The sequence below is a fragment of the Apteryx mantelli genome, chromosome 1, assembly GCF_036417845.1.
Source record: "Apteryx mantelli isolate bAptMan1 chromosome 1, bAptMan1.hap1, whole genome shotgun sequence".
NCBI classification, from domain to species: Eukaryota; Metazoa; Chordata; class Aves; order Apterygiformes; family Apterygidae; genus Apteryx; species Apteryx mantelli.
The window spans coordinates 215,837,176-215,864,684 of record NC_089978.1 but is presented as its reverse complement, the minus strand read 5'-3'; the positions used below and the strand labels follow the sequence as shown (position 1 = coordinate 215,864,684).

The 27,509-nt window shown below is 42.5% G+C and overlaps 1 protein-coding gene across 1 annotated transcript; it reads left to right on the top strand.

Annotated features, from left to right (window-relative positions):
- The first annotated feature begins 8,754 nt into the window (after positions 1-8,754).
- Positions 8,755-17,295, top strand: ECHDC3 (enoyl-CoA hydratase domain containing 3). Its single transcript, XM_067299594.1, has 5 exons — positions 8,755-8,909; positions 9,373-9,494; positions 12,068-12,165; positions 15,037-15,237; positions 16,802-17,295. The coding sequence occupies exons 1-5, from the start codon at positions 8,755-8,757 to the stop codon at positions 17,129-17,131; spliced, it is 906 nt and encodes a 301-aa protein (XP_067155695.1). The 3' UTR covers positions 17,132-17,295.
- Positions 17,296-27,509: the final 10,214 nt, after the last annotated feature.

Sequence of the window (27,509 nt, the reverse complement as noted above, 5' to 3'; positions counted from 1 at the left end):
CATCCTAGTGTCCCTGTAATTTCACTTCTATAGATTGATCTAGACCTAAACTATTATTAATGTTAATGTGCACTGAAGAATAGCAGTTATCTTCTACTATCAAAAACCTGGGAAATTATGTACTTACATTGCTCTGCAATTTTGGGAGCACTGGGGAACAAAGGTGCTGTTTGAATTCCATTTTGTACAGTTGTGGCTCTGAAACTGCACAGTGTTTGTTAGTGCTACGTATCCAAAAATTGGAAAGTAAAGTCTTCATGAACTATCATGAATTGCCACTACTTTCAGTGCTTGAAAAATGCTGTACCAGGTCCAGAAAGACTGTTGATGGAAATCTGGTGCCAGTGAAGTCAGGAAGAATCCTGCCATCAACTTCAAATAAAACCAGAATTCAGCTGATTTGCAAAGTCAGACACTTTTATGTCCTCAGCAATTCAAATGAAACCTTGTGCCACTGTCAACAGCTAAATTTGTGTTTTCTTGAAAAACACGAAGAACTTGAAAAACTTCACAGCCACAATTAATTCATATAAACAGATTCGTTTTATCTCAGACGTCCAAATATATGCTGTTCCTCTCCCTGAAGGTTCCTGCTGAGAATAGTAATACCAGTTGAGGTGCCCATATTTCTAGAGCTGAATGTGCCAAGAATCACTGCACAAAAATCAAGCACTAAAGTACAACAAGAAGAAATGAAAAAAGTAGAATTGAAATAAAGTACTAGCTAGAAATGGTCTTGTTTGACCTCCTCCAGGACTAAGCACATGATGGAGAAATGCAGGTAGCCATGTTTTAAAACAGAAAATAAGGGATATATTAAACTATATTATTTTAAGGAGACCTAGCCAAACCCTCATATTTTGCATACTGTACAGCTCTAATTGAACAAATCATGGATCCAGATTTAGGTAAATTAATATTAGTGGGATTAAGCAGGATGTAATTCAGGGAAGCATTTGACTTCCTAACTGATGAGAATAGAGGGGAAAATCAGCATGCAGATATTCTCTCATGCTGTCTTGTGAAACCCAAGCCCAAGCTGGTTGCACAAGTAGAATGAAAAAGTGAAAATAAAGATAAATTAGTCAATTGACTGTTTAAAATAAATGGAACTCTAAAAATTCACTAAGGTAATTAGTTCATTAAAATGTTCATTGATAATGGATAAGTCTATTACCATGTTAAGAATCTTCCAGTATTAATAAGCTCAAATCTCAATAAAAACAATTATATAGTGATGAATATCACTGTAGTTTACTGTAGTGTTACTGTAGTGCAAGAAAACAATAGCATAATTTTAAATGGAGGAGACAGTAGCATTATTGTGAAGGTTATTTTAACCTGGTTTCCCCTGGAAATATAATCACACTGTTGGTCCCTTGCTGAGGTCCTTGCCAACGTCAGCTACATTTGACAGCAGGTTTCGGTTCTCAGAGATCTGACGTATCCACCTGTCTTACAAACACTTATGGCTGGATAGAGAATAGAGACCCAAAGATCTCTTCTCTCCCCAACCGCCTTGACAGATCTGGGTGACTGCCAGACATCATAATTCCCCAAACCTTTTTTTCTTCAGAAATAAAACTAAAAAAAATCCTAGATCATGAATATGTCCCTTTTCATCTGCGGGTTAATATTCTCCAAATACAGAATAACTTTCTTTGCTCATTATTTATTAATACTTCCTCTGCCTGGAAACAGGAACCACGAGCACTTTGACATAGAGAGTTACAGGATGTTTCTCCACAGTACCAGACAGCTGCGTCGAACGAAGCCATCGCCTCTTCCTTAGTGCCAACACACTGCGAATTTAACATGTATGGCCTTGAAAAGGAAAAACAGCACAGCGGTTCCAGGCTGAGCCAGTTGCAGGGAGTATTGGGGCCAACAGATTGGACCACGTCACTTCAGTTGACGCCTGTCAGTGCACAAACACCAGATGTGAGACTGATACAACTCTTGCTTCCTCCTGCCCGCAGCCAGAGCTACGTCTCGCCGCTGCAGGCTGATGCCCCCCATCTCCCCTCTAGCACTGCATGGCGCGTAGGATTTCAGCGGGAGAAGGGTTTGTGCAACAAAACAACACTATTAGGGTACTGTTGTTTCTCCTGTTTCCCTATAAAACTCACACTCATTTGTAAGATTCTGATATGCTTGTTGGCTAAAAGGCCTGTTGCAATCTAAAGAAAATAAATGAATAATTTTGCCAGTTTTAATGTCCCTGATGGTTGTCATGGGGTGAAAGGAAAAGGAATGAATGAATACACTGAACTGAAAATTGGCCAAAGAACAGGAAGCAGGTGAACTGGAAGAGTCCAGAAAATTGAACATATTTTGCTCTGGAAAAGAAGTTACTAGCAGAAGGGAGAACAAGGTGGGTAGTGGGTGTAATTTTGTGGTGAGAGAGTTAATGCTTATAGAAGTGACTTGGCACAAAGCCAAGCAAGTGAAAGCAGATATTCCCAAATATGGAGTGCTTTTAGGTGAATTTTTGCTCTTGGCCCCCACTAGCAGCTATAATTTACTTCTTCTTTCACAGCAATTGTTTTGGATGTAACCACAGCAGAGATGCACTGACATTTGGAAGTGGATCCTGAGATACAAAGTAAGAGGATAAGGAGGCTCAGAGGATGCCGATATTCCATTCTTCCAGCCAGCTCCAAATGCTCCCTGGAATGCGATCAGCATTTGTACCCTTTCATGGGGGGGGGGGGTATTCACACCATCTGCTAGAGGCATCTGACTAGCTTCCCTCTGTTCCCTGTGTAATCAGTAGAGAGAAGCAGGCAGCCTTGAGAACCATTTGGAGCAGGCATCTAATTTAGTGCACCTCTCTCCATTGATTAAGCAGGGAACCTTGTGAGATCAAGTATCTAAATTAGGAACGTAAAGTTACATACATATAGGATAGGAATGAATACCTTCTTTTTTCCAAGTCTGTTATAGCGTCCCATATATTCCATAATTCTGATCATTGTTCACATCTTAAGAATCTCATAATTGGAAAGTACATAAGAAAAATCTAACAATAAAGCCAGGGAAATATGAATCACTTTAAATGAAAGTTCCTTAAAAGGAAGTGGGGACAATGAAGGATGAAAACCCAATGTGGGGAGAATAAGAGAAAAACCACAAATAAAGAGGAACAGGAAGAGGTCTAGTGACAAAAGGGCTTTGATCATTCACCTGGTCTTCAAGCTGAAGGGAAGAGCAAGTAGCACCCATTACATAGAGAAGTGCTGCCACACAGTGACAGGGAAAAAGATCGGAGCATCACAGCTGTAAGGACACTGGCAGCTTTATGCCTTGTGTCACAGCTGAACAGGGCGCTGGCTTGTTTGCGGAAGGAACACTATATGCACGCTATTACAGGGGGCAGCGCTGTTATCAGATAAGGACCTAATCTGAGCCTGACTTGAGTGACAGATGCTGAGCTAGTTCCCCTGCTTAACAGTTTATTATGAAAGTGTCACTAGCAGTCATGTAGTTAAAACTGCGTTTGAATCCTTTCTTTAGGCAGAAAAATCAATAATCAAAATAATATCACCTCTTCTTACAGACTAAGCTTTTAAGACAGTCTGATCACCATTAATCCTATAACTCATTTTGAATAAGTAGAAAGAGGCCCCTCTTTTCTAAAGGTAGGACTAATACATGGCATGTCCTTCTGTGACTAACATAAGTTAGAATACTAATTTCAGCTGGAGATATGCCTCATGCTCCATAAAATAATCCCAGTTTTTCAGCAGACCATCTCAATTAATAGGTAGAAGTGCCTTCGTACGTATAGTTATGTATCTACATATATGTGTGTATACGCACGTACACAAACAGCCTCCTGTCAGCAGTCTTAGATTGCAGCTCATCTCAACAGCGTCTGCCTGGGATCTGCTATTTAGTACCTAGCGAAGCAGGTACTCCTAAAGGTCCATGCTCCATCTGGGCTCACTGAAAGCCAAGGAAATAAATACATAAATAAATAGCTGTGCCTCATAAAGGATACTATCTATTGTATCTGCTATTATCTAATAACTATACTAATGTATACTATCCGCAAGTGTATGTGGAATGTGAGAGCATCTGCTTCATTAACGTTATCTGATCAAGGACCTTTTCAGTGCAAAAAGGATAATAAGTAAAGGGGAAAGCACAAAAAACTCTGCCCTGTGTGCAAGTGCTGTGAGGACGAGGTGCCAGCAACCGGAGAGACAAGCGTGAGTGAATTTGGGCCAGCAACTGGAGTCAGAGCGTGGGTGAAGGGGCCCAGCAAGTGGAGTGGGTGAGGGTCCCAGTGCCAGCCCCCAGCGCAGAAGGGGGGGTGCAGGGCCCTGCATCCTGCGTGTCAGCTACTGCGCGGGCTGGAGCGAAAGCGGAGTGAGGGTCTCAGTGTCAGCGGCTGGAGTGGGACGGCAGGTTGTAGCCACCGTGGGTCTGGCCACCAGCTGCTGCGGGGGCATGGTTGTATCTTCCCCTGATCTGGTGTGTGCGTGGGTGTGTGTGTAATTCACTAGCAAACTTCAAGCTGGACCAGCCAGGGAGTAGGAGGCCCAGGATCCGGCAGGGACATCAGATGGGCAGAGGGCCTGTGCTGATATTCGAGGGAGCCGCGAGTGTGGGGGTGCCTGTGAGACGAGTGGGTGAGCGCGTGCATCTGTTCACTAGCGAGCCTCAAGCTGGACTAGACAGCAAGTAGGAGGCCCCTATAGCAGATAGGGGGCTCAGGGTCCGGGCAGGGATATCAGACAGGATCCGTGAATGCGTGTGTGCATGTGAATCTAAAGAGTGAGGACGTGCTTTCGCTAGTGAGCTTCAATCCTGATCAGCCGGAGAGGAGCAAGGGGACTAGGCTGTCTATACACACCCTTTATGTGAGTTGTGGCAGTGCTGTATGTGGGTGTTGTTGAAAGCAGCGCTGTGGCGGTGGCTGCCTGTAGCCAGCCATGTCAGTGTTCTCTGTGTGTGCGCAGGTGTGTTTCTCCAGTATACGTGCTCAGGCTCGCTACGGATTGAACCTGCAAATGGGAAAGCAGCTGCCGCATCCATCGTCTGGTCCAGGGAGACCCCCAGGTCTCCGGGCGCACCAGGCTGGGCTCCGGCAGCTGGGCGGGAGGAATTCACACGTCCCAGAGTCTGCCAGAGATGGCAGCCCTTATAACACCCCTTAACACCATCTTCGTTGTCTATGCATGTTATCTAGCAACACTACAATGGGGACCCCAAAGTGCATTGAAACAGCTAAACACCCTTGTAATTCAAAACATCTATTCCTAGCAGTGTGATGCCCTGAAAAGTTTCTGTAATCAGCTAACAAAAGAGTAGCATTATGTCCCTTATCATATGCCTTTTTATTTTATATGAAAACCCAATAAAACTAAAGGTTAGAAAAGCCCTGTCTGGTACTTGCAATCTGGCTTCTGGCTGTCTCCAGTTGGAAATGTCAGCTCAGCCATAACCACAATGCTGCTAGCAAATGCTATAAAAAGGAAAGCTGTCTGAAATTGGAAAACTCTTTTCAACACTTTTATCAGAGAAGGAAGCAGCAGGTCTGTTTAATGCAAAGGGGAAACTGCAGCCAAAAAGAGGTCTGTAATGGGGGTGGGTGTGAAAGGAAACATGAGGTTGTCAATCAAAGTGAAAAAGAACAGAATTTCCAGGGAGCGGGAAACACTTTATATCAAAAAGAAGCTATTTGGAGAAGACCGAAAAAAAAAGATTTCATTGGAGATGGACAGAAAAAGGACAAGTAGAAGAAGAATGGGAAGGAACTGAAAGAAATAAAAAAAAAAGATTGTAATTCACAAGGCCAGCTTTAAGAGGAATAGGCTGAAAGAGGTTACTGATGGGGGGAGAAGGAGATGCTGAACACCTCCCAGAGCTGGGACATGCATTGCATTTTTTGTGTGTTGACCTTTGCCACGCCAAGCAGAGACTTTGAAAACCACTTGTGATCAATTTATAATGATCTAGTTTTCTCCTAAATGGGCAATTTTTGCCACCACATATTAAAAATAATGTTTGAAAGAACTTTTCAGTGTATGACCATGAGGCACAAAGAACCTTGAGAAAATGAAAACAGGAAAGTGGGGAAAGCCCAGTCCAGGCCTAGTTCTCAGTGTCCCTCAACACTTACTGAATGCACAGAAAGCCATTATTTTTATTACAGTAGAGCCACAAAGCAGTGATCAGACAGATCATTGTTGTTTTAGGCAATATAAAAACAGTAAGCAAAAAGTGCATCACCACACTAAGCTTGTTACTATTTTATAAGTAAATATATTAATAAGCACAAAATTGCAGTAGTTCTTTCATGAGGCTGATGCTGAGAACTGAAAAGCCGCAATTACTACTACAGACAGAAGAAACTGCAGGGGTTCAATGGCCACTGGTGAAAATCAGATCCACTTTTGGAAACCCAGAAGTGCCTTGCAAGACTACAGCCACACTCACAAAAATGGGGAGATAAGGAAGTAGTAACACAGATTCATATTTACAGGGAATATATGCTGTAAATACATCTATCTGTTTTGAGTACGTAGGGCTCTGACAGAAAAGGGAGGCACAAACAACGGAAACTTGCATTTGCATAAACCACTTGACTTACTAATATCTTCCTCTGGCATTTAGGAAACGATGTGTGATGAGGAGGTGTGATGAGGGAAGAGCAGGGAACCATTTCAGGGGCATCCTGTATCCCCTTGAACACCGCCTCTTGGTCTCTGAGCCCGTCAGCATCTCACAGCAGATGAGGCTGTTTGCTAGGCACCTCATTCACACAGCTGCTTCTTTCCCAGGAGACTGCCTGAGCCAGATGCAAACAGAGAGAAGAGATCACTCTTGTGAGTAAACAGAGAACAAAAGAATGAAAGAAGCCTGAGAGGCGATACTGAAAAGTGAAATTTTCTGGAAGAACAATGGTTTAAACGATCAGGGTGTGCAGACAGTTGTGCATCTCTCAGACTCAAAAGATTCACTATGCAAGATGCCAGGAGGTAGCAAAGCAGAGCTTTGGGGTTTTGTAAAAACACAGACAGGAAAGGGAACCACCTCCCCAGATCCAGCCCTCAGGTATCCTAGACAAGACATCATATAATCCCTTTTAGAAGCTTCTTGAGCTCCAGCTTAAAATAGCCAGATTTTATCCATGTGACTTCCATTCTAAGGCTGTTACAATCTCACTGCTCTGATGGCTGCAATTCTGCCTCTTAACTTCTGGGTCAAATATGTTAATGTTCAGTTTATACCCATTTACTCTAGTGCCAGCATAGTTCTCCATCTTACATAGCTTTTTGCCTTCTCCAGTTATAAAATGCATGTGCTCTGGAGACATCAGTCATAATTTCTTTGATCTCTATTTCGCTAGACTCGAGGACCAATGCTCTCATCTGTCGTAACAAAGAGTCGCCACTCTACAACTATTCTCTCTTCAAGTTTGGCTTCTTGAACGTGCATGACCAGAAGCATACGCAATAATCCAGGTGAGCTATGGATGGTATGGATGTACCTTCACCTGTCTGTCCCTAAAATACATTGAGTCCTATCTCTTAAAATCACATAAAGAGATTTCACCAAATAGCTGCTGATCTTGTTATTAGTTCCTAAATATCTGACCCTGAATTTTGAGTACTGAATTTCATCCCCTGTCAGTTACTCTAGGCCTCAAAGTGATCTCATTCTTTCTGTATAACACAATTGTCCTCTGTACTGTTGGTACAGCCTAACTGCGTGTCACCAACAGGTTTTCTCAGCATAGTCCTAACCTCTGCCCTATGGTCGTAAGTGCAAACACTCAGTAAAATCCATTCCAAGACTAAAGTACTTGGAAACTTCACCAGTAACCTCCCTCCAACTTAATATCCCCAAAGGAGCTCTAGCAAAGAGATGCTGAAGAAACTGTAGTGACAATGTCAATATTTCCTAGCACCCCCAGCCCTCCAACGTCCCTTGATACTCCCGTTACTTAACGTCACCTTGCCGCCCAACGCAAGGCCGTCCCAGGCAGCCGAACTGGCTCTAGGTCACGCACAGATACTCCCGATCCCCCCTCAGTCCGCATCTGCCAGCCCAGTCAGGAGAATACACCTCGTGGGTTACTCTGCAGGAGGAAGCGGATCACGCTCCTGATTTTGTCAGCAACGTGCAGGCCGGTTTGGGAGGGGAGAGCTGCTTCTTCTTGCAGCCCTCGGTTCTGAAGAGGGAGCGATTAACACAGGCGGCGTGCAGGAACGCAGTAGAAATGTCTGCAAAACCTTTAAATGCAAGGCTCAGTGACAAAGAGCGTAATGAACTGTATATTGTAAAACACAGAAAAACGATTCCTCAACAGACGCGTGGGATTTATTTAGTCGCTTCCCCATGTTCAGTTTCCCAGAATTTCCCACCCTTGGTGGTTTCTCCTCCTTCGCTGTTCTTACAGCGAGCACGCCGGGGGCAGCCGCTGCCTCGGCGCACAACCGAGCCGCCCCGGGCCTCCAGCTGCTGACAAGTTTCCTCGGACCTGAGGCAAGCGACACCGCCGAGGCACCACGCGCCCGCGGCGCGGACGGGGAGGGCGCAGCCCGCCGAGGAGCGCGGCGGCCGAGGCGGCTCCGAGGCGGCGCGGGGGGGGGGGGGGAGGGGGCGCCAACGGCCGCGGGGCGGGGGGCCAACGGCCGCGGGGGAGGGGCCAACGGCCGCAGGGGGGGGCCAACGGCCGCCGGGGGGGGGGCAACGGCGGCGGAGCAGCGGCCGAAAGGCGCCGCCCCACCAGCCATCGCCATGGCCGCCGCCGCTGCCCGCCTGTGGCGGCTGCGGGGCGCCCTCGCCGCCCCCCGCGCCGCGGCCTGCAGCAGCGCCGCCGCGGGAGCCGGGCGGCCGCCACCGCCGCCGCCGCCGGAGAAGCCCACCACCAGGCGGCAGGCGGACGGCGTGCGGTGAGCGGCGCCGGGAGGGGGCTCCGCTGCCGCCGGGGCCGTCGCGGGGCGGCTGAGGGGACCGAGGGCCGCGGCGGGGAACGGCGGCGGGGGCGCCGGCAGCGAACGGTGCCTCCCGCCGCAGCAGCGGCCGCCCCGGGGCCTCTCCGGGGCCTCTCCGGGGCCTTGCAGCTTGTCCCCTCCCCCCCTTGGCCTTGCCCTTGCCCGCCGCGGCAGGGAAGCGCCCACAGGCGGACAGCACTTCTGTGACAGGCTGCCCAGAAACGGCTTCTGGGGAGCAAAATCTAACAATAACGGAGGTGAGGCGTTCATTGGATTCGCCAGCGAAAAGGCCTCCAGTCCCCTCCAAAGCCTCATGGGGTTCTGAAATACAAATATATTTTAGCAGTGTCAGGAGTTCAGCCTTACTTTCGCTGAGGCTTTGAATGCAGTTTTTATAGTAATCCTCCTTTTATTTTTACAGAAACATTATCTTGAACAATCCAAAGAAAAGAAATGCTCTGTCGCTGTCTATGCTGCAGTCGCTTCAGGAAGACCTCCTGCATGACATCAAAAGCAAAGATCTCAGAGTTATTATCATTTCAGGTATTTCCTTGAGTTAAGGCGGATGGAAGAGAACAGGGGGGACAGAGGGAAGAAGAAGAAACGGGATAATACAGAGTTTAAAGCTAAGTGTATCACACAATTACAGAAAATAGAACAGGAAGGAACTTACATTTTATTTTCTTTACAACTAGCCAGGAACATAAAGGGTATCTCATGTGTGCCTTCACCATTCAGACTTTGCTTTCTTGCTGTTTTTTTTATATTCATCCCACGTTCCACTTCCATATACTTACTTCCTCATTCTTGAACATGACATTAACAATTGACTGTCTATTTTTGTTGATAATTAACATTGCTAACAAGAAACACTGTAGAAACCCTTTTCAAAATGTTAGTATTTCAGTCAGGTTACATAGTATGTTCACATAAGCTTTCTTTCTTCTTTTCTTAAATAATCAGTAGATTAAATAATTGGTTTTAAAACTATATATAGATGACAGTTTCAACAATTTAAAAAAGGTTCTAATGGTTGTCAAATTACAGAAGAAACATTTCTAATTCTTTTTTGTGTGTGTAAAAAAAAAAAAAAAAAAAAAAAAAAAACAGGCTGAGCTTCCATCACTTTCATTGCCTTCAGTGGCAGAATTGTGGGATCACAATAAACAAAGTATAAAAGGTTTCTTCAAATCATGTGGTCTGTTCCCCTAGTCTAAACCTGCTCTAATCATAGGATCATCCTATGTTACCTTTGCCAGTGGTTTGTCAAAACTGTTTTTAAAACTCTCCAGCAAAGGAGAGACCATAATACTGATGCTGCAGTCACCGATGAACTGCAGATGTAGAACATTGTCTCTCAGAGCCTATTATAGATTTCTTCCAGTTAGGTATTTATCTGTAGAGTTTTTAAATACAATAAACATTGAGCTGTTCTTAAGCTATCTTTTTTCCTGTGATATTTTAAGATAATCTTTTTTCCCCCTTTTGAACATCTAGGAGCTTGATTAATTTAGAATGCTGTAGTTTCCTGTACTGAGAGGGAAACACTGTGCACACCTGTGTAAGTGCACGCATATGAGAATAGAAGTATGTTAACTTCTGAGGTGAGTTTTTTCCCTTAATTCTGAAAATCTATTCTCCACTTCCAGCTCTTGGAAGAATAAGTTCCACAGGTTAGACCCAGTATTATGAAGAGCCTGTGTCCTCTATTTTTATAGCCTGTGTCCTTTCTTTTTTCCCAAGAATGGATGGTTAAATGTACAGAAGAAATAAATACATACATTCAAAATTTCAAAAAGCAGTAACAAATTGTATGAAACATTTCAGATTCTTATTTGGGAGTACAATGGTTTGGAAGTGCAGTGGTTTGTTTTCCCATTTTAATTTCAATTAAAAATAAATTGCACGTTCCTGTTGATTTGCGATTCCACTGCTGAGTGGAATGCAAAAGAAGACCTCTAAAGAAAATGAAAGACTTGTCAGGGGATGCTTTGAATCTTTGACACAGACCTTGCAGTGGATTCTTCTTTAATGAGACGTAAACAGATCTGATTAGTTTTCAGATAATGTGTTGCTGATCCAACAAGTTGATGTTAAGTGTGTGGTTATTTCTAGATATATCGTGTTACAGTAATCTGGTCTATAAGGAACAAATGCATAAGTAAGGTTGTGTCTGCACAGTTGTTGCAGTTGAAAGTATCATGTCCATATAAATACCTAAAAAGCTCTGAAGGCTTCAAAAGCTTCAGATCAGTTTATTCTTACAGCAGATATCCTTATGAGAGAGGAATACTATTGTGGAGGTAGTGATCTATGCTTTGATCTTTGATCTATGCTGCCACTTCAGACAAGCAAATCCAAAACTTAGGCCCATAGTATCATACTCTGTTCCCACCCAAGCCCTGGAGAAGCCTAAGTTTCCAGCACTTAAGTCCAAGAGATGTCTGTGCATCTGTCCAGCAGCAGAACCATAATCAGCAAAGGCACAAAAGCTGGAACCGCGTGGAATTGCCTAGATGATGGTTTGAGCAGTGGAGGAGCAGAAGCCCAAACAACCTTTCTGGCTCTCCTCTAGCTGAAAGACCTTCTTGTCCATTGTCGCCTTGAACACCATGACACCAAAATCTTGATGTTTATTTAGCAGAAGTTAATCATTAATTTTGGATGCAGAGCACTAACTAAATAGGGAATAACTGTAGTTACTAGTCTGGAAGCAGAGCAGTCCCTCCTTGCTCCAGCTGACTAGTTTACATTGTGCCAAGAAGCAGTTTAGCACAGTATCTTATGAAAAACTGGGCTCGGGGGTGTAAAGTGCCTTATTTTTAACCAAGTTAACTTGGAATGGAAGACAAACTAGGCTTCTAAAAATGTTTGTTGGTGTTAATGTGGCTAAATATTTCATGCTGGCAATTAAAAATTATTATAAAAGCCAGAATGCAGTATTTAGGAACTCCATGTAAAATTCTCCACCCCTTTCCAGGCTCCTTCTTTTTACCATTATTGATAACTCTATACCTTTAACAAGTAGGGCATTGATACTGCCACTACCTCTGGTTTCTGAAGTAATTCAGATTGACAACTATTTTTAAACCTCCATTTCATGAAATCCTTTACAGCTGAAGGACCCGTATTTTGTTCTGGTCACGATTTAAAGGAACTGTCAAGTGAAGAAGATGCGAAGCATCATTCCAAAGTATTTGAACTTTGTGCAGAGGTAAGCAGTTCTTCACAAATGCCAACCCCTTTTGCCTGGTATTAAGAGCAAGCAATGAAATTGGTTTAAGTAGGATCAGCATTGCTCATCTGCTGGCTGGAGCACAGGCTGTTGCTCTGGATTCCCTGCTGTTTGCTGTTCTGCCGTTTTAATACCTGATCCTGGTCAAATTATGTTTTCCCTGGATTTCTTTCTCTATGTGCAAATAAAAATGCTAGAATGTCAATATATAGGTGTCGTAAAATGGGTACAGTCATTGCATGTTTCTTGCAGCTGAGTATTTGTGTAGTATCTTTCCTAAAAATACAGGATTATCCAACTTCACGCCACTTGTGATCTAATGTTCCTTCCCAGCATGTAGCTAGTAACTCAAGACCAGCTGAAACATTAAGTAGACTGTGAAAGTAATATATCAGAACACATCTGTGACTTTCTGGTTGGTTGGTCAGCAGAACACACAAGTTCTTGTTGCAGAGGCACAGCCCTGGAAGTCGGGAACTTAAAGCGAATCTGGGAGCCTTTGGAGACAATGGCAAAAAGCCCTTTGTAATGGCACTAGAATTTGCCCCCTAATCCTGCTCAGTGTGAGTACAAAAAATAATTTTAGATTTCTTTTCTGGTTCCTCCAATAGAAATAATGATCCTTATACACACTGTCAAGCTGCCTTCACTCATATTTAACAAATGCTCTAAAAGCTATCTGTGAAAGTTACCACTGAAGGCGCTTTAGTGTAATATGTAGCAATAATCCTTGCAACTTTGCCTGTATTTCTCACTTACAATTCCCTGCAACTGCAAAATTAATATTAAACTGAGACCTTTGCTCCTTTCTGATGACGGGACTAATTTGTCATTCAGCCACATTTGTGCCTACCTCTTTGTGGGCAGCATACTACAGTGTGGTCAGTGGAAAACTGAACCATACAGCTTCTGGGTCACAGAATAGGAAGGATCAGACAGAAGAAACGTAGAATTTATTCCGTGTAGCATGAAATCAAGAGTTTGTAAATTTCTCACTTTAAGAACCAAAGGAACTTAAATCATCCCTTATGTATTTCTAGCATCGGAGCTATATGCAGGATTAATGGCAAGTATAGCAAGCTAGGTTTAGATCTAATAAAGGAAAAAAGCAAAAAATAACAGAATATCAGTGTGTAGAGTTAAATGTTTCTTTGTGAGAACAGTGCACTACTGTGTAGTAAATTTAGTAAGGAAGCCATCATTATATATAAAAAATGAGGTACCACATCTCAGATAAATATTCCTGAGACCATGAAATTGGCAAAGAAGAAATGAAATGTTAGAGATGAAGTGACGTTTGATGTAATCCCTTTTCTGATGATGATGGTGGTAATGATAAAAGTGCTTTACACTTCCTACCTGAGATTCCTAAAGGGATTTAAATTTTTCTCATAAATCACAACTCAGTGTTATTCCTTTGTAGGAAGAAGATCTCATGATAAATAGTAATGACACTTTACAGACAAACTGAGAAATACAGAAGTTAATTTAGGCTTTGTATAGGATCCAAACCTATCTACATTTTAGTTGTCTGGTAAAGTAACTGACTTTGCTTTTTGGTCCGCAGAGAAAGACAGGTACTTTTGAAGGCTTCCAGAAAAGGGAGTATGTCTTTTCAAATTTAGATACCTAAGTTAAGTAGAATGGATCCTATCCTAAATGACATGCCCACAACTTTGTGGCCCCGTGGGTCCAGAGCATTGGGCTGGTATTCAGGCAGCTTGGCTTTCGTGTCTGTCTGTGACTGGTAATCTAGGGCAGGTCACCTCAGCTGCCTATGCCTCTGATTCCCCATGTGTATGACAAAGCTAGCAATAGTATATAAAATACAGTATCCAAGAACTAAGTGCTCTCCACACGCAAGTTCGAGACAGGTATGAATATCACTTCTCCAGAGGCTTTTCAAAAACAAAACCGTAAGTACCAGGGATTTTTTAAAGAAGCATTTGACTTAAAATTTTTAAAACCACAAACAGTATTCTCTCTGTGTTTCTCTGCACACATGCATGTACTCTTACTCGTTTGTTGTTTGCTTTTCAAGATGCGCTTAAAATTGTTTTTAAACAAAAATAGAAAAACTGAGACAAAGGCTGGCCAAATTCAAAACTGAATTTTTTTTTTTTTACCTAAGGGACGTAAAACTTACTAGGCTTCATCCATTGGTGAAAATGAATTAGCAAATGAAAACTTGTTATCTTGCTACACTGTGCTAATATGAGAATTCTTTAATCCAGGTAATAACAGTAATCAGTTAAATAGTGTTCTGTATCTGCAAGCATTAAATTAGGTGAGTTTGATCCCCTGCTTTTTGGAAGAAGAAACTGAGTTAGAAAAGTTAGGCAGATTCATCTCTCTTAACTTCAGCTCTCTAAAAGCTGGCTATCCAGCCTCAGAAAATGGGACACGCCGTACAGAATTCCTTGCCGCAATTCCTTGATTACACAGTCAGTTTTCCATTACAGGCGGTAATGAAGGTGGGGAGGGTTTGTCTTAGATATACATCTTAGCTCAGCCAGCAACACAGGGCCTACAGTGCAGAGACACCCGAGCTCCATGCAGAGCTAATACTCAGGTGTCTGCCGTTCGTTCTTGTGCTTTCCATCGGAGCTGCCAGGATTAACCAGTGCTACGTAAGCACAGCTGTGCAGCTCCTGGGCCAGCATTGTTTCTGTGCATTAAAGCAGACTGAGGCAGGTTTTGCAGGGAGAGCTTACATCTGTCATTAAACTCCAGTTGATGAAGCTGGGAAATACAAACAGTGACATCAAGCTTGTGAAGCAACTGCAAGTTTTAGAACATCCAGTGCTTAAACTTCAGTGGCTAACTGACTGCTTTATTTTCTGCCTACAGGTTATGACTTTAATCCAGAAGCTTCCAGTACCTGTGATTGCCAAAGTAAATGGCTTGGCTACAGCAGCAGGCTGTCAGCTAGTGGCAAGCTGTGACATTGCAGTGGCAAGTGAGAAATCCCAATTTGCTACTCCTGGAGTAAACATCGGGCTGTTTTGCTCCACCCCAGGTGTGGCCTTGGGCAGATCTCTTCCAAGAAAGGTAGGCATAGGCTTCCTTCCCAGTTATTCTTTGCGATTTTGCAAGAAGTAGGATCCGGTTAGGAGTTTTAGTTTCATTACCTAAACTTCATTTTCTGCAGTAGAACATTCAAAATAATCCATTCCCAAAGACATACTCAGAACAAATTCTGTGGACTGGGACTAAGTAAGAAAGGGATGACCTCTGTTCAGGGAGAGCAGCTTCCTACCATTCTGATTTCAATCAGCAGGGACTCGCACCAGCAGCACTCCAGCACAGCAACCGCTTTCCTTTCCAACAGACAGCTCTGGACTTTAGACAAAGAAAGATGTTCTCCCCTGGTGAGAAACCCCTGCAAACTCAGGATATCAGTCCACTGAGGTATCAACTCTTGCCAGGCAGTGATATTTCATTGTCAGCATGCTCTGCCTGGGTTTAGATCAAGATACTTTAAATAGTATCTAAAACCCTCATATGCCTCCCTCCTGCTCTATTTCCTACTGATTGTGACTACACATCTCTCACTGCATAAACAGTAGTATGATCTGAAAAGCCTTGACCGAGAAATGAAGTTTTAAGTTCTGATCCATTTGGATTCATGTGGGCAGACTCATGTTCTTCAAGGCCAGCAGGGCACTGCTGAGATGCAGGGACTTACCTGCACAGATCCAATTGCTGGATAAAAACTTTAATTTCCTATTTATAATGCTGTCATGTTCAAATGTAGCCTATTTGTGTTTCTGAAAAAGCATGCTAGACTGTACAGTTACAGCTGATTCTGAATTAGTGTTTCTGATTTTACAATTATCTTTTTAAAATGTGTAGGGTATACTTTTCTCTGCTGCTTTTAAGAGTAGCAAGAAATTTTCCTGCACTTCTCAGGATTACTGATTTTACCTCTTATCAAATGAAATATTGCCAAGATGATTGTCTGTAGCAACAGAGTGAAGATGCTAATAAGGATAATCGAGTCTTACAATTCATGGTATCAGCCAAGTGCATCTGGGGTCACAGAAAAAACTTCTCAGTGTATGTATAGCATCAATTAGTCAGCTGAGTATTTGGATATTTTAATTTGAAACTTCAAGTATAGGATGCTGGAAGCAACAGGAGACTGGGATAGGTACAACTATAAGAGGGATGTTTTTAAAAACACCCAGACCAAACTTAAACTAAGACAGATATTTTCAAATCTATGTATTGACTGAGGAAGTCTCTGTTTATTTACTATTATACGCTCAGTTTAAAATACTGAATTCAGTCATTTGACTTAGTGATACTAAGTCATGGATACTTAGTCATTTGACATAGTATCCACATCTCTCCTGATTCCTACTGCAATCACTAGAGGTTCTGAGCTTTTGAAAAGAAACACGGATGCATCAGCCTAGGACAACAGTTCTGAAAAGTGGGCAGTTCTGAAAAAAGGCCCACTCTAGACCCAGTCCTTCTCTTGTAGAAACCTCTTCACTTCCTTCAAGTACAAGCAACTTATACTTGAAGGAAGAAGCTGAAATTCCTCAGACAAACCAAAGCAATAAGGAAGCTGAATATACTTAATACAATTTTTTTTTTTCCTGTTCAGGTGGCATTAGAGATGCTTTTCACGGGTGAACCTCTTTCTGCCCAAGAAGCATTAATGCACGGGCTTGTCAGCAAGGTGGTACCAGAAGACAAGCTAGAAGAAGAGACCATGAAAATCTCTCACAAGATATGCAAAAGCAGCAAGTCTGTCCTGGCATTGGGGAAAGCCACCTTTTACAGACAGATGACACAGGACCTTGATACTGCTTATAAAATCACTGCCCAGGTCATGGTAGACAATTTGACATTGAGAGATGGGCAGGAAGGTATTGAAGCCTTTATTCAGAAACGTAAGCCTGTCTGGTCACATTCTCTGGATCAGAAGAAATGAATCCTGTCTCTAAGCTAAGCTTAGCTGCACTTCATGATTCTCCACGCAGTTGCCTCTGGGAACTATATTTTTGCTGTTACTAAAAGTAAAACTTCTTATATATGCCAAAGCCACAATAAATTCTTTCTAAGTATATAATAAATTTAAAAAAAAATCAAACCAAATGGGCCTTTTTAGCAGTGAAACTCATCTAATAATAAGTTTGGTATGTTCCAGGTTACTTAGGGCATCACAGGGATCAGAAGAGCACTCAGAGTCTGTCAGTACCTGTCCCTCTAGTTCTAGATGAGAATTTCCACTTGTTATTATTAATAGAGAAATAAAGGGTTTGCATTCATTCCAGAGAGGACAGTTGCACATAGATATATCGTAACTGATTTCACTGTTAATGTACAGTATGATACAGACAAAAGCCTGTAACAGAAGCCCATTTCTCCATATGAATGTATGTTTATGAACCTTATGTACTATTCATCTGTCTCCCTCAGCAAGTGCTTTTTTTTCCCCTTCAGTTCAACCTAGTGCTCTGCCTGTTCCAGCTCTGCAGAATTTTGCTGGTGACTCCAGTGAGGCCGAGCATGGCTTGGGGAGTTCAGTGTTGCAAAGGGCACACTGCAAAAGTCACTGCCTGTAGGCTCCAGCAGAGAATCTCCCCTGGTAGTGGTTAGACCAAGCCGTAACTTTCAGGATATGTCTTCAGTTTATCACAGAATCATAGGCACATTGTTTGGAAAGTCCAACCTTGTGCTCAAAGCAGGACTTTTACCGACACTGGAAGAGGTCAGCCACCAGTTTGAGGTCGTGACAACCTCCAAGGAGGGGGTTCCACTGCCCTGCTGGGTAAGCTGTTCCAGTGCTGTGCAATGCTCCTGGTGGAAAAGTTTTTTCTTAATGGCCAGTCTGAGCCTCTGAAGCAGCAGGGTTTGGTCTTTAACCGTTGTTACATTATCTGCCATTATTAGAATTTCGGCTCTATCCTCTTTGTAACTGCTCTTCAAGTAGTCACAGGCTGCTGTTAGACCAGCCTTAGACTCCTTTGCTGAATTAAAGAAGTCCCTCAGCTCTCCTTGGAGGTCATGTTCTCTCGGTTACCATCTAAGTAGCTCTCCACTGGACCCGTTCCAGTTTCTCAACATCCCTTTTGCACTTGGTGTACCAAAACTGACAGTATTCCAAATATGGCCTCTCTGGTGCTGAGCAGGGAGGAATAAAAAAATTCCTTCAGATCTGCTGGGCACTTTCAGCCAGTCAGTACTGCTCAGGATGCGTTTTGCCTTCTTTGTGATGAGAGTGCACTGTTGGCTCATACTCAGTTTGGCATCCACTGTAACTCCGGTTTACTTTTCAGCAGAACTGCCACTCAGCCAGTCAGTTCCCAGCCTGTACTGGTGCGGGGGGTTGTTCTGCCCCAGGGGCTGAACCTTGCATTTCTCCTTAGTTTATGAATGTCCTTCTTGATTGAAGCTGGGTCATTCAGTGTGTCAGCCATTCCCCCAATCATCTGCAAATTTGCTGAGGGTATTATCAATGAAGATACTGAACAATATGGGTCTCCGTATCAATCCTTGCAGATCACTATAGGAAGGCATTTCAGCAAAGGTGTTTTTTTCTGAGCCTCTACATAGTCAAATCATGAAGGCTCATCCATTTCATCCTTAAATAGGCATCTAAGAAAGATCAGATGAATCACTGGATGGATATCCCTTTTTCTCTTCGTCGACAGTAAAAGTAGACTAAAGTGCTAAAGAGTTAAGACTCAGATGTCTTAAGTTCGGTCAGATGAATCCCACCTGGAGCTACTAAAACTCACAATGTGAAGGTATCATGCATCAAGAGGGATTTTTTTAAGGTGTGTTTGCTCCTGTGTCTTGGTTCCCTGTTTGTATGTGTGTCAGCTCATTCCTCAGTTCTCCTCTGGAGTGAACCAAGCACCCAGTAAAGATCTGGGATGGTTATCTCCAGGGCTCATCCCTCCTATGCAGTATGGATGAGTCCACACCAGCTTTGGCTACCTTTGCTTTTGCAGTGCTCTGCTACAGTCCCTGTAGGCCTTGCACAACACTCACAACCATCCTCAGCATCATGCTATAAAACATCCTGGTGGCAGGAGTGCCTGTTATTTCAGGCGCTTTGAACTGAAAAACCTCCACAACAAAGAGTCAGCATTTTTGTCTTTGGGCCGCAAAGGGCCCTACGGAGCTAACGGACACCAGGCCAAGTGCTTTGCAGCGTAGATACAGCCAGTCTGCTGCAGAATGGCCTGACCACAAGGGCCTTCTCGTAAAGGCTGTCATTGGTAGCGTCAGCGTTGTGCTGATCCTCTTGTTATCAGCAATGGTCACAGTGCAGTCAGTCCACATGGCGTGATGGGCCTTACTCTGTGGGTGCACTGCCAGGAGCAGTGTGTTGAACAACACTCTGCTTCCTAAGTAACAGTCAAATTCTGTTCCTCCTTATACTGGGACAAGACAGGCTAGGCTGGAGCAGAAGTTAACCTCTTGCCTTTCTAACTAACTGACCCGTGTATTTTAATTCAAATCAGTGGTATCAATAGTCATTTATATGTGTATAGCCCCAGAAAGCTCTTCTCTTTTCTTGTCCACAGTGCATACTCAGCATGAAAAGAAGGTAATTTCCAATTCTCCTGCTATTTTTAATTTTAAAAAGGGAAACTTTAACTGTAATTCACCATTGAAAATAGTTTGTCTCATCGGAATGTGAAAAAATGTGGATGACTGGGAATAGCTGTTTTAAAAATATAAACTTCTATTGTAATCACTAAGAAAGAGTTGGGTATGTTTTATATAAACTCACATAGTTTGTATACATTATGAACTGTTTATGAACAGTTCAGAGAGAGAAGGGTTAAATCTGGGGCCAGCTGACCTTCATGATGTCCTTTTTAATACAGTAAGATGCAGTACTTAGACTGTGTTCCCACATGCTGCTCTAAAAGCATTAGGAAAGAGTAAATTGTTTTTAAGAATATTTATATTTAATGGGTGTCTTGCAACTACTCAGCAAATCTTTACTGGCTCTTTTGTTCTAGGCTTTTAGGAATAAGTACATTATCTGATTTTTGCAGAATAGGGCTCTTTCCAGCTAACTGCAGTAATAAAATGGTTTCACTGGCCATCTTAAAACATGAGCGACAGTTTAGATGAGCACATTCTTTCAGATATCTAGAACTCCTCCTTCTGCCATGGATGCCATCTACACAAGGCAGGGGTTGGCGTTACTATTGGCTCTGGGTTTCAATTTTTGAAGAAAAATTCTGCATTTTTTAAAAATAATTAGTTATACTGAAATATAATCAGATTCTGGTCACCCCTGTGCATGGATTTGTTGACTTTGAATGGCCTAGTTATGTCAGGCAGGCATAGAGCCTAAGAACCTAATCTTAAAAAGACATGTAGGTATCCTTGGTGGTATTCACTGCGAGCGGACTGTGCTGTTAATGGAAGTGCTAGGTGAAGTTAAGAAGAGGCACGCTTTAGCAAGGTGAACTGGTGGTGAGGGGGGAAGCTGAGCACCTGGGAATGTGCACTGGTTGTTTCTAGGGTAGACAGAGGGTAGGGGTGTTACGTTAGCACTGGCTTTCCATGTGAAAGACCAGACCCTACGATGCCTCGAGCCCCTTCACAGTTCAAATCTATGGAAGCTGGGGAAGCACAGCGCTGTGGAGGGCTGAGTTCAGATTCTTAAGAATGCAGGTTTTCCAGGGCTGTGGTTTTTTCAGACTGATTCACAGGTGTACTATGAGGCATGACAAACGTTTGTGTTGTGCTTTGAGATCTTTAAGAGAAAAGTATTTGTAAATACATTTTTAAATCAGTTGTCACTGTATTTGCTTGTACTAATTCATGCAGTACAGCAATTATGTAGTTAGGATTCATCAGTTCCAAAATTGGTGGCATCCCTAGGAAAATCTCCCTGTTACTTGAATTGCCAGATAGAGGAAAGTTTCAGAGGTCTTTAGAACATTCCTGTACTGGCCCCTATAGATTGACAAAGCAACGTCATTTTTCATTTCTGACTTGTGTGTGAATTTTTATTTTTGTCCGTGTCTTCCTTTATTATTTAATTTAATAGATTTACAGGCTATTCCTGGGAAACAGAGCGGTTCCAGAATTATTAATTAAGTTCTACAGCCAAGAAACAGCAAACCAAATGATAGATTGGGAGCCCTACCGCTGTGGCTATCTGCTGCCTGAGGAGAGAGTTTGTCCTAAAATAGCTAGGCGTCTGTCCCTTGTCACCCCATTCATTTTTATTAAAGAATCTGCTCTGCAGCAATGTCTGCCAGGTAATTAGCCTACTTTCAAGTGACCCTAATAGCATGTGGCATACACTCAGCCATCTCTGAAACGAAGTACTGTCTCCTTCTGTGTAGAGCCTCCAGGATGCAGCTTATTGCTGCAGATGATGACGGAAAGGGACAAGCTTTCAACTAATATACGCAGGAACAGCTGGAATGGAAAAATGGTAGAGAAAATGCAAGCAAGGAATTGCCACTCTGAATGTCATGAACCATCTGGCCAAGCGGTGTACCTCAGAGTGCCGCTGGGGAAGCAGCCTTAGAAGAACGCCTTTCAGCCTTTACCTGGAAATTTTAGGCAACGTATACAGGCAAAATCTGGAGGATGTGGGCATATCACCACTTCTGGTGTAACTTCGGGCTCCACTCAGGAACAAGGCAACAAACGAGCCAGGGTGCAGAGATCATTACAGTAACATCCAGCACAAGGTTATTCCTAATTCATGGATTCTGCCTCACCCCGTTATTCAGGGGATATATGCTCATGGTACAGTTAAACAGAGGCCTCAGGATGAGGGGCAAGATATCTGTTACCTTCCACAATCCACAGAGCTGGAGGGCAGACTGGGACTCAGTGTTCGCCACAACTTTGTATGAGCTTCATGATAGTCCGTGGTTTTCTTCAGGCCACCCAACCCAGAACTCAGCTGAGCGGATAAGAATTAATTTTGTGCTGGTTTGAAGTAATCTCCTGTAGCTGTGGCAGAAAAACTTGAAAATATGTACAACAAAGGCACAAAAAGTTGGGCTTAGTTAATATTAAAAATACACGATTAACTCATTGGCAAAAGTCAGCATCATAGTTTTTATGGTCCAGCTCAAGGGTTTTGAACATTTGGATGGCAATACTGTGTCCTTCACAGAATTGCCTTCAGGTAATTCCTCTGTTGTCATTCCTGTATTACAGATGGGGAAATTGAGGCCAAACATGTTCTGCTCAAGGTGTCACAGTAAGCCGGTGGCATTGTAACAGTGACATCCAGGATGCAGACACCTGCTCCTTGTGCTTCAGCAGCAAAGTTTTCAGTAAAATCAGCAGAAATGCAGGATGATTGCATGCTCCGAAAAGACTGCAAAAGCTTCCGAACAGGAATTATGAGCTACTGCATCAAAGGCCCCATGCTTGACATTTATTGGCTTTTTGATGAATGTTGGGGTAATTTTACTGTCAACAGTTTCTCATTAGGAGCCCAGCAATGTTCTTTCTGACCATTATCTTGCTCAATATCACATCAGGTTGCCACAAAGAGCAGAGATTTTATGTAAAACCCATCTATCTCTGTAGCTGCAAAATGTTCTAATAATTCTGCATTTAAATAATTTCATGGAAATGTTGGCTGCCTCCTCTAAGCGATAAGGCACATAGACAAATGGCTAAATTTCCATGAAGACCTAAAGCTATTGGACAAACCTCATACTGCAATGAGCAGGATTCATTTGTCTTGATTTCACTGGCATTGCACCTAGATTATACTAATTCTGAATTTAGCCACTGGGTAATGGGTTCCCATACTGTTTTACACATTTTTTAAAGAAGACTCAGGGGAAAAAACATTAGAGCTATACCTTTCACATTCCCTGTTATGTGATGTACAGTTTCCTGGCTCCTTGTTGTCAATATTAAGAATATGTACCTTGTCAAACCTATAGTTTTTATAAAAAGAAAACAGTAAAAATGTACCCCTAAGGCCATTGGTTATTTGACAAAGGTGAAAATAATTCATTAATCTTTGATGTTGCCAGCTGTATTAATTTTCATTATATGACTTTTAAAATGTTAATATTTACTTTAAACATTTGGGTCCTGGAGCCATGTGATAATGGAAATATCTGAGGGTTGTTGTATTTTTGATTTTTTTGTTGTTGTTGTTATACCTAAAAATGGAAAATAAAAGGCCTAGAATCTAAAAACCAGATGATGAATTAAAGAATCAAATTTGTACTACTAAAATTTAAGCCCTTTTTTATGGGTTTTGGAATCTTGATCCATGATTTTTCAACAGTGCCAGCAATATAGACACTCTGATATTTTAACATAGTTTTGTCATAGCTACTTAATAGAACGGACTTTATTTTTTTCCCCTTAGCAAGGTATAGTGTTTTAAATCTGCCTAGACTGAAACTTGTAATACTCAGAGTTGACTGAAAATAGGAAACATTCCTGTCGCATAGGTTGAATCACAGCCAAACTCTTTAAACTAACTTCCTTAGCAGTGAAAGTTAACCTGTTGCATTTAATACAGATATTGATAAGACATTTGATCCTTTCTGCCGGTCCTGCTGAAGGGAAGCCACCTCCAGAAGAGGCAGAACAGGGATGGATGGCGACATCTTAGCCTACTGCAGCTTGGCTCATTAGAGCAATCTGTCAGTGTGATCTGATGTAATGGGTCATGTCTAAGAGAACGGAAGCTGTAACTGTAGTCTGCTTTCTGAAGGAGTTTTTAAGGACGAATTAACTGCAATAACAGAATGTTGACATTCAGGCTGCCTCAGCGGCTGATGGCGGCGAAGGCGTTAGGTCTTCCAAAGGGCCACTCGGGTTTTGTTCCAGACCTGTCTTCTCTAAACAATCACAGTGGATGAAATCATTTTAGGAAAGATGATGAGTGTTGTTTTCCCTGCTAACTGTCCCCCATCAATGTCAAGGGTAATGTGATAAATACCTGCTCCAGTCTCCTCCATTTTCTGGCCCAAAAACACTCTCAGTTTGGACACTGAGTGATGCTTCTGGGAAGAAGCAATAAAGAATTAGTAAGATGTATATAGAACATGGGGGAAGGGAGAAAGCAAATGAATACATAGCAATTCTCCCAACATGGCCTTCAGGCCGGATATAGTATTTTAAATCTTTGTACCTGTCTAATTAAATATACACTTCATGGAGTTACTTCTATAGTAAAAGTCTCTATTCTGTGTAGTAGGATATAATATAAATATATACATGGCCAATATTTATGAGTTAGCCTCCCTTCCCTCTCAAGACCTCACTAGATCAAGTTAGAAATAATATTTTTTAAATGATTGTGCTTTTTCTTGCTTTTTTGTTTCTGAGTCCTTAACATGAAGTCAAAACAAGTTTCCCTTTTTTTCTTCTCTTCCCCTTTGGCTGGGGGTGTGTGGTGTGTGTGTTAAATGAATGCTGAGATTCTTATATAACTACATAAATCTGGTAATCTTTACAAAATACCACATATCACAATTTAACAACTGGTAACATTCTCATAAATACTGGAGTATTTAATACTGTGTGGGAAATCATCAGGTTTTAATGCAAAACCCATAAGAGATGCAACAGATGACAGAGCAGGGTATTGAGAGACTGTGATTCTCTGGAAGAAGGCCCAGCAGGAAAAAATTCTGAGGTTCAGGGAACTCTGTGGATTTTTACACCAAAATGTTTATTCAGCTGGAAGGATAAGGAGTTTGTTTTTTCCTGCCCACAGTGCGGCTGAAGCATGGACTCCTTTTACAGCACAGCCTCGGCGCATTGGCATATGCTACAGCAGCCTGGTCATCTGGACTGTAAAGGTCTCGCCACACATTTCCTGCCCATTCTCTTCTGCCTAGCTTATCCCCCCTGGCAAACATTGCCAAGCTTCCTTAGGGAAGTTTCCGTCACACAGCCTTCTGCCTGCACTATTCTCTATTACTAGGAAGAAACTGTGGTTTTGCTGAGGCTGAACTAGGTTCTGATGCACTGCCCCTTGTACATTGACCGGAGATTATTGTTAATTATCAATAATATTACTTGGTATTATTGTTGTTATTATTATTGCTACAACCTACTTAATGCAGGAACACCACTACAGTTTGGGGATTGAAATTTTGATGGCTGCTCTCCATACTTGGGCTTGGAAACTGTGGTCTTGCTTGCTAAAAGCATGAGCCTCTGCTGCTTGGTTTAGGGGAAGAGTATTTGTCTGGCAGCAAGAGAAAACTTTTATCCTTTATATAGCCTGTGAATAAAGAATATACTTAGTGTAGTATAACGGAAGCTGTCAAAGATAACAGGTTCCTCTTTGTTTTGTCATCTGTGGATATTCCTGAAAGCTTTTAGTCTTTTTCAGTGTGAATATTTATTCAGAGTAGACAACCCAGGAACATTTCTGTGGACAGCCTGAAACCTTTTTGAGGCACTGGATAGCTGAAATAGAATACCAGTTTATTAAGATATCTGCTCACTACTACCAAACTACTGAAGTCCAAAGAATAAATTTTACCACAGTAAAAGTCCTGGTGAAGAGCTCAGTAGCAGTACATAGGCTAAAAAAATCTATTAAGCTGTCTTAGCCCTTCCTGTCCCATTCATCACTGTAATATTTAAATACATTCCTATAAGCCATTTGTTAGATAGTTCTGAAACATAAACAAAAAAAAAAGCCCATGTGTTTAAAGCCCTGGACCAGAACCAGAAAAACCCTGGATTCACTTCCTGGCTTTCTTACAAAGCTCCAGTATGACCTTGGACAAGCAGATTTGATAGAGGCAGAAAAGAAACACCAGACTGTCTAGTCCAACCTCCTCTTATCAATGGTCATTGCTTCTGGCCTGCTTACCCCAAACTGGTATTTGACTGAAGTGCAACCTTGTTTGAGCTGAGTAAATGTATAGCCTTAAAAAAAAGAAGAAGAAGAAGAAGAAGAAGAAGAAGATGTCAACAGTGTGATCCATTCTCCTTGCAGTTAGAACCTGAGCCTTATTTCTGCTTCAAACTCACCTACAGCTTCCAGGCAGGGTAAGAGAGCTGCTGTTTTGTAAGCTCAGCTTGATCTTTCGGTACCTCAGCAACCTATTCATGAAACGGGGCTGACCATTCTTTTTGTTCCTATCTTTTGCCCAACTGGTCTCTGTAGACTGCGAGCTCTCTAGGGGGAAATGGCTCTCACCATGTGCACACTGAGTGCCTTGCACAACAGCTTTTTCACCTAGGACTCATCTTTGATGAGCGATGAGTGATTCACAGCATCTAAGTTACAACAGTGGGGAAAGACACACAAAATCAAGCAACGCCAAACCAAAATCTCTGCCTGAGAGAAGTTTCTTTCATTTTCGAAAGAGCCTCAGAATTCCTCGTTTCATCTACAGCAGGAAATACTTATTTTTAAAGTGAAGGCACAATGTAGCAAACTGTCAGCAGAGGGCAATAACAGCTCACATCTTGAAGCAATTCCTGGTCATTACTTTACGCCAGTTCTGCCAGTGTTGTTTTTGTCCTTAACTGCTCAAAGGGAATGAGCCCACGATTTAATCACACAGCTCTCAGCCCAACATGTGTGAGAGAGCACTCCTGTAAGTCAAGAACTTACATGGGTCTAAATTCTCTTCTCTTCCACTTTCCCTGCCGCTCGTGTCTTTGCACCCTCTGATTATGCTGGGGGACCAGTTGCAAACCAATAGTCAAGAAGGGCTATTTGGTACCAAATTCTAGAAGGATCTTTGGAAGCAAGAGCTGATCCTGCTCTGCTCTAAATACACCTGAGAAATACAGATGCATTAGGGGACCTGGACCGTTAAGTTGAGCACAGTTTGGGAAAGCCTAGCTGTTCTAGGCTTTCTAGAGTGTTTTAGCTTTAGATCCAAATGAGGTTGTGCAGTGCTGCATCAGGTTGGTATGAGGCTCTGGAGGGAACAGGTAGTTTGCAAAGACCTTCCAGGAGAGCGGGTCTGCAAGTCCAGCAGAGGAGGTGAGCAGAGTGTGACTATGGCACCTCTGATTTGCAGGAATGGGCATCAGCTCAGAGGACAGTTCCCTCAGCCAGCTCAGCCGACCAGGATCTCATTCCAGGCTCTTCCACCCTTTTAACAGGTGACCTAGGAGTCATCATCTCTGCTCTCCATGACTCAATTTCCCCATCTGTTAATGGGATGCGATAAAGTTATTTATAAAACACTAAGAATAGTGAATGATAAAAACAGATTAACCATGCTAGTCATTGCTTGGTGATTAACTCATATGCTTGTCACACTGCTGGCCCAGAGTCCACTGAAGGTGTCAGTCCAGATGGACTGTAAATGCCAAAGCACAGCAGGAACTGTTGAAAAATAAAAATATTGTCG

Coding starts and splice junctions, on each gene's coding strand:
- ECHDC3 (XM_067299594.1), top strand. CDS start 8,755: ATGGCCGCCGCCGCTGCCCGCCTGTGGCGGCTGCGGGGCGCCCTCGCC. Junction 8,910..9,372: donor CGGCAGGCGGACGGCGTGCG/GTGAGCGGCGCC, acceptor TTATTTTTACAG/AAACATTATCTTGAACAATC. Junction 12,166..15,036: donor TATTTGAACTTTGTGCAGAG/GTAAGCAGTTCT, acceptor TTCTGCCTACAG/GTTATGACTTTAATCCAGAA.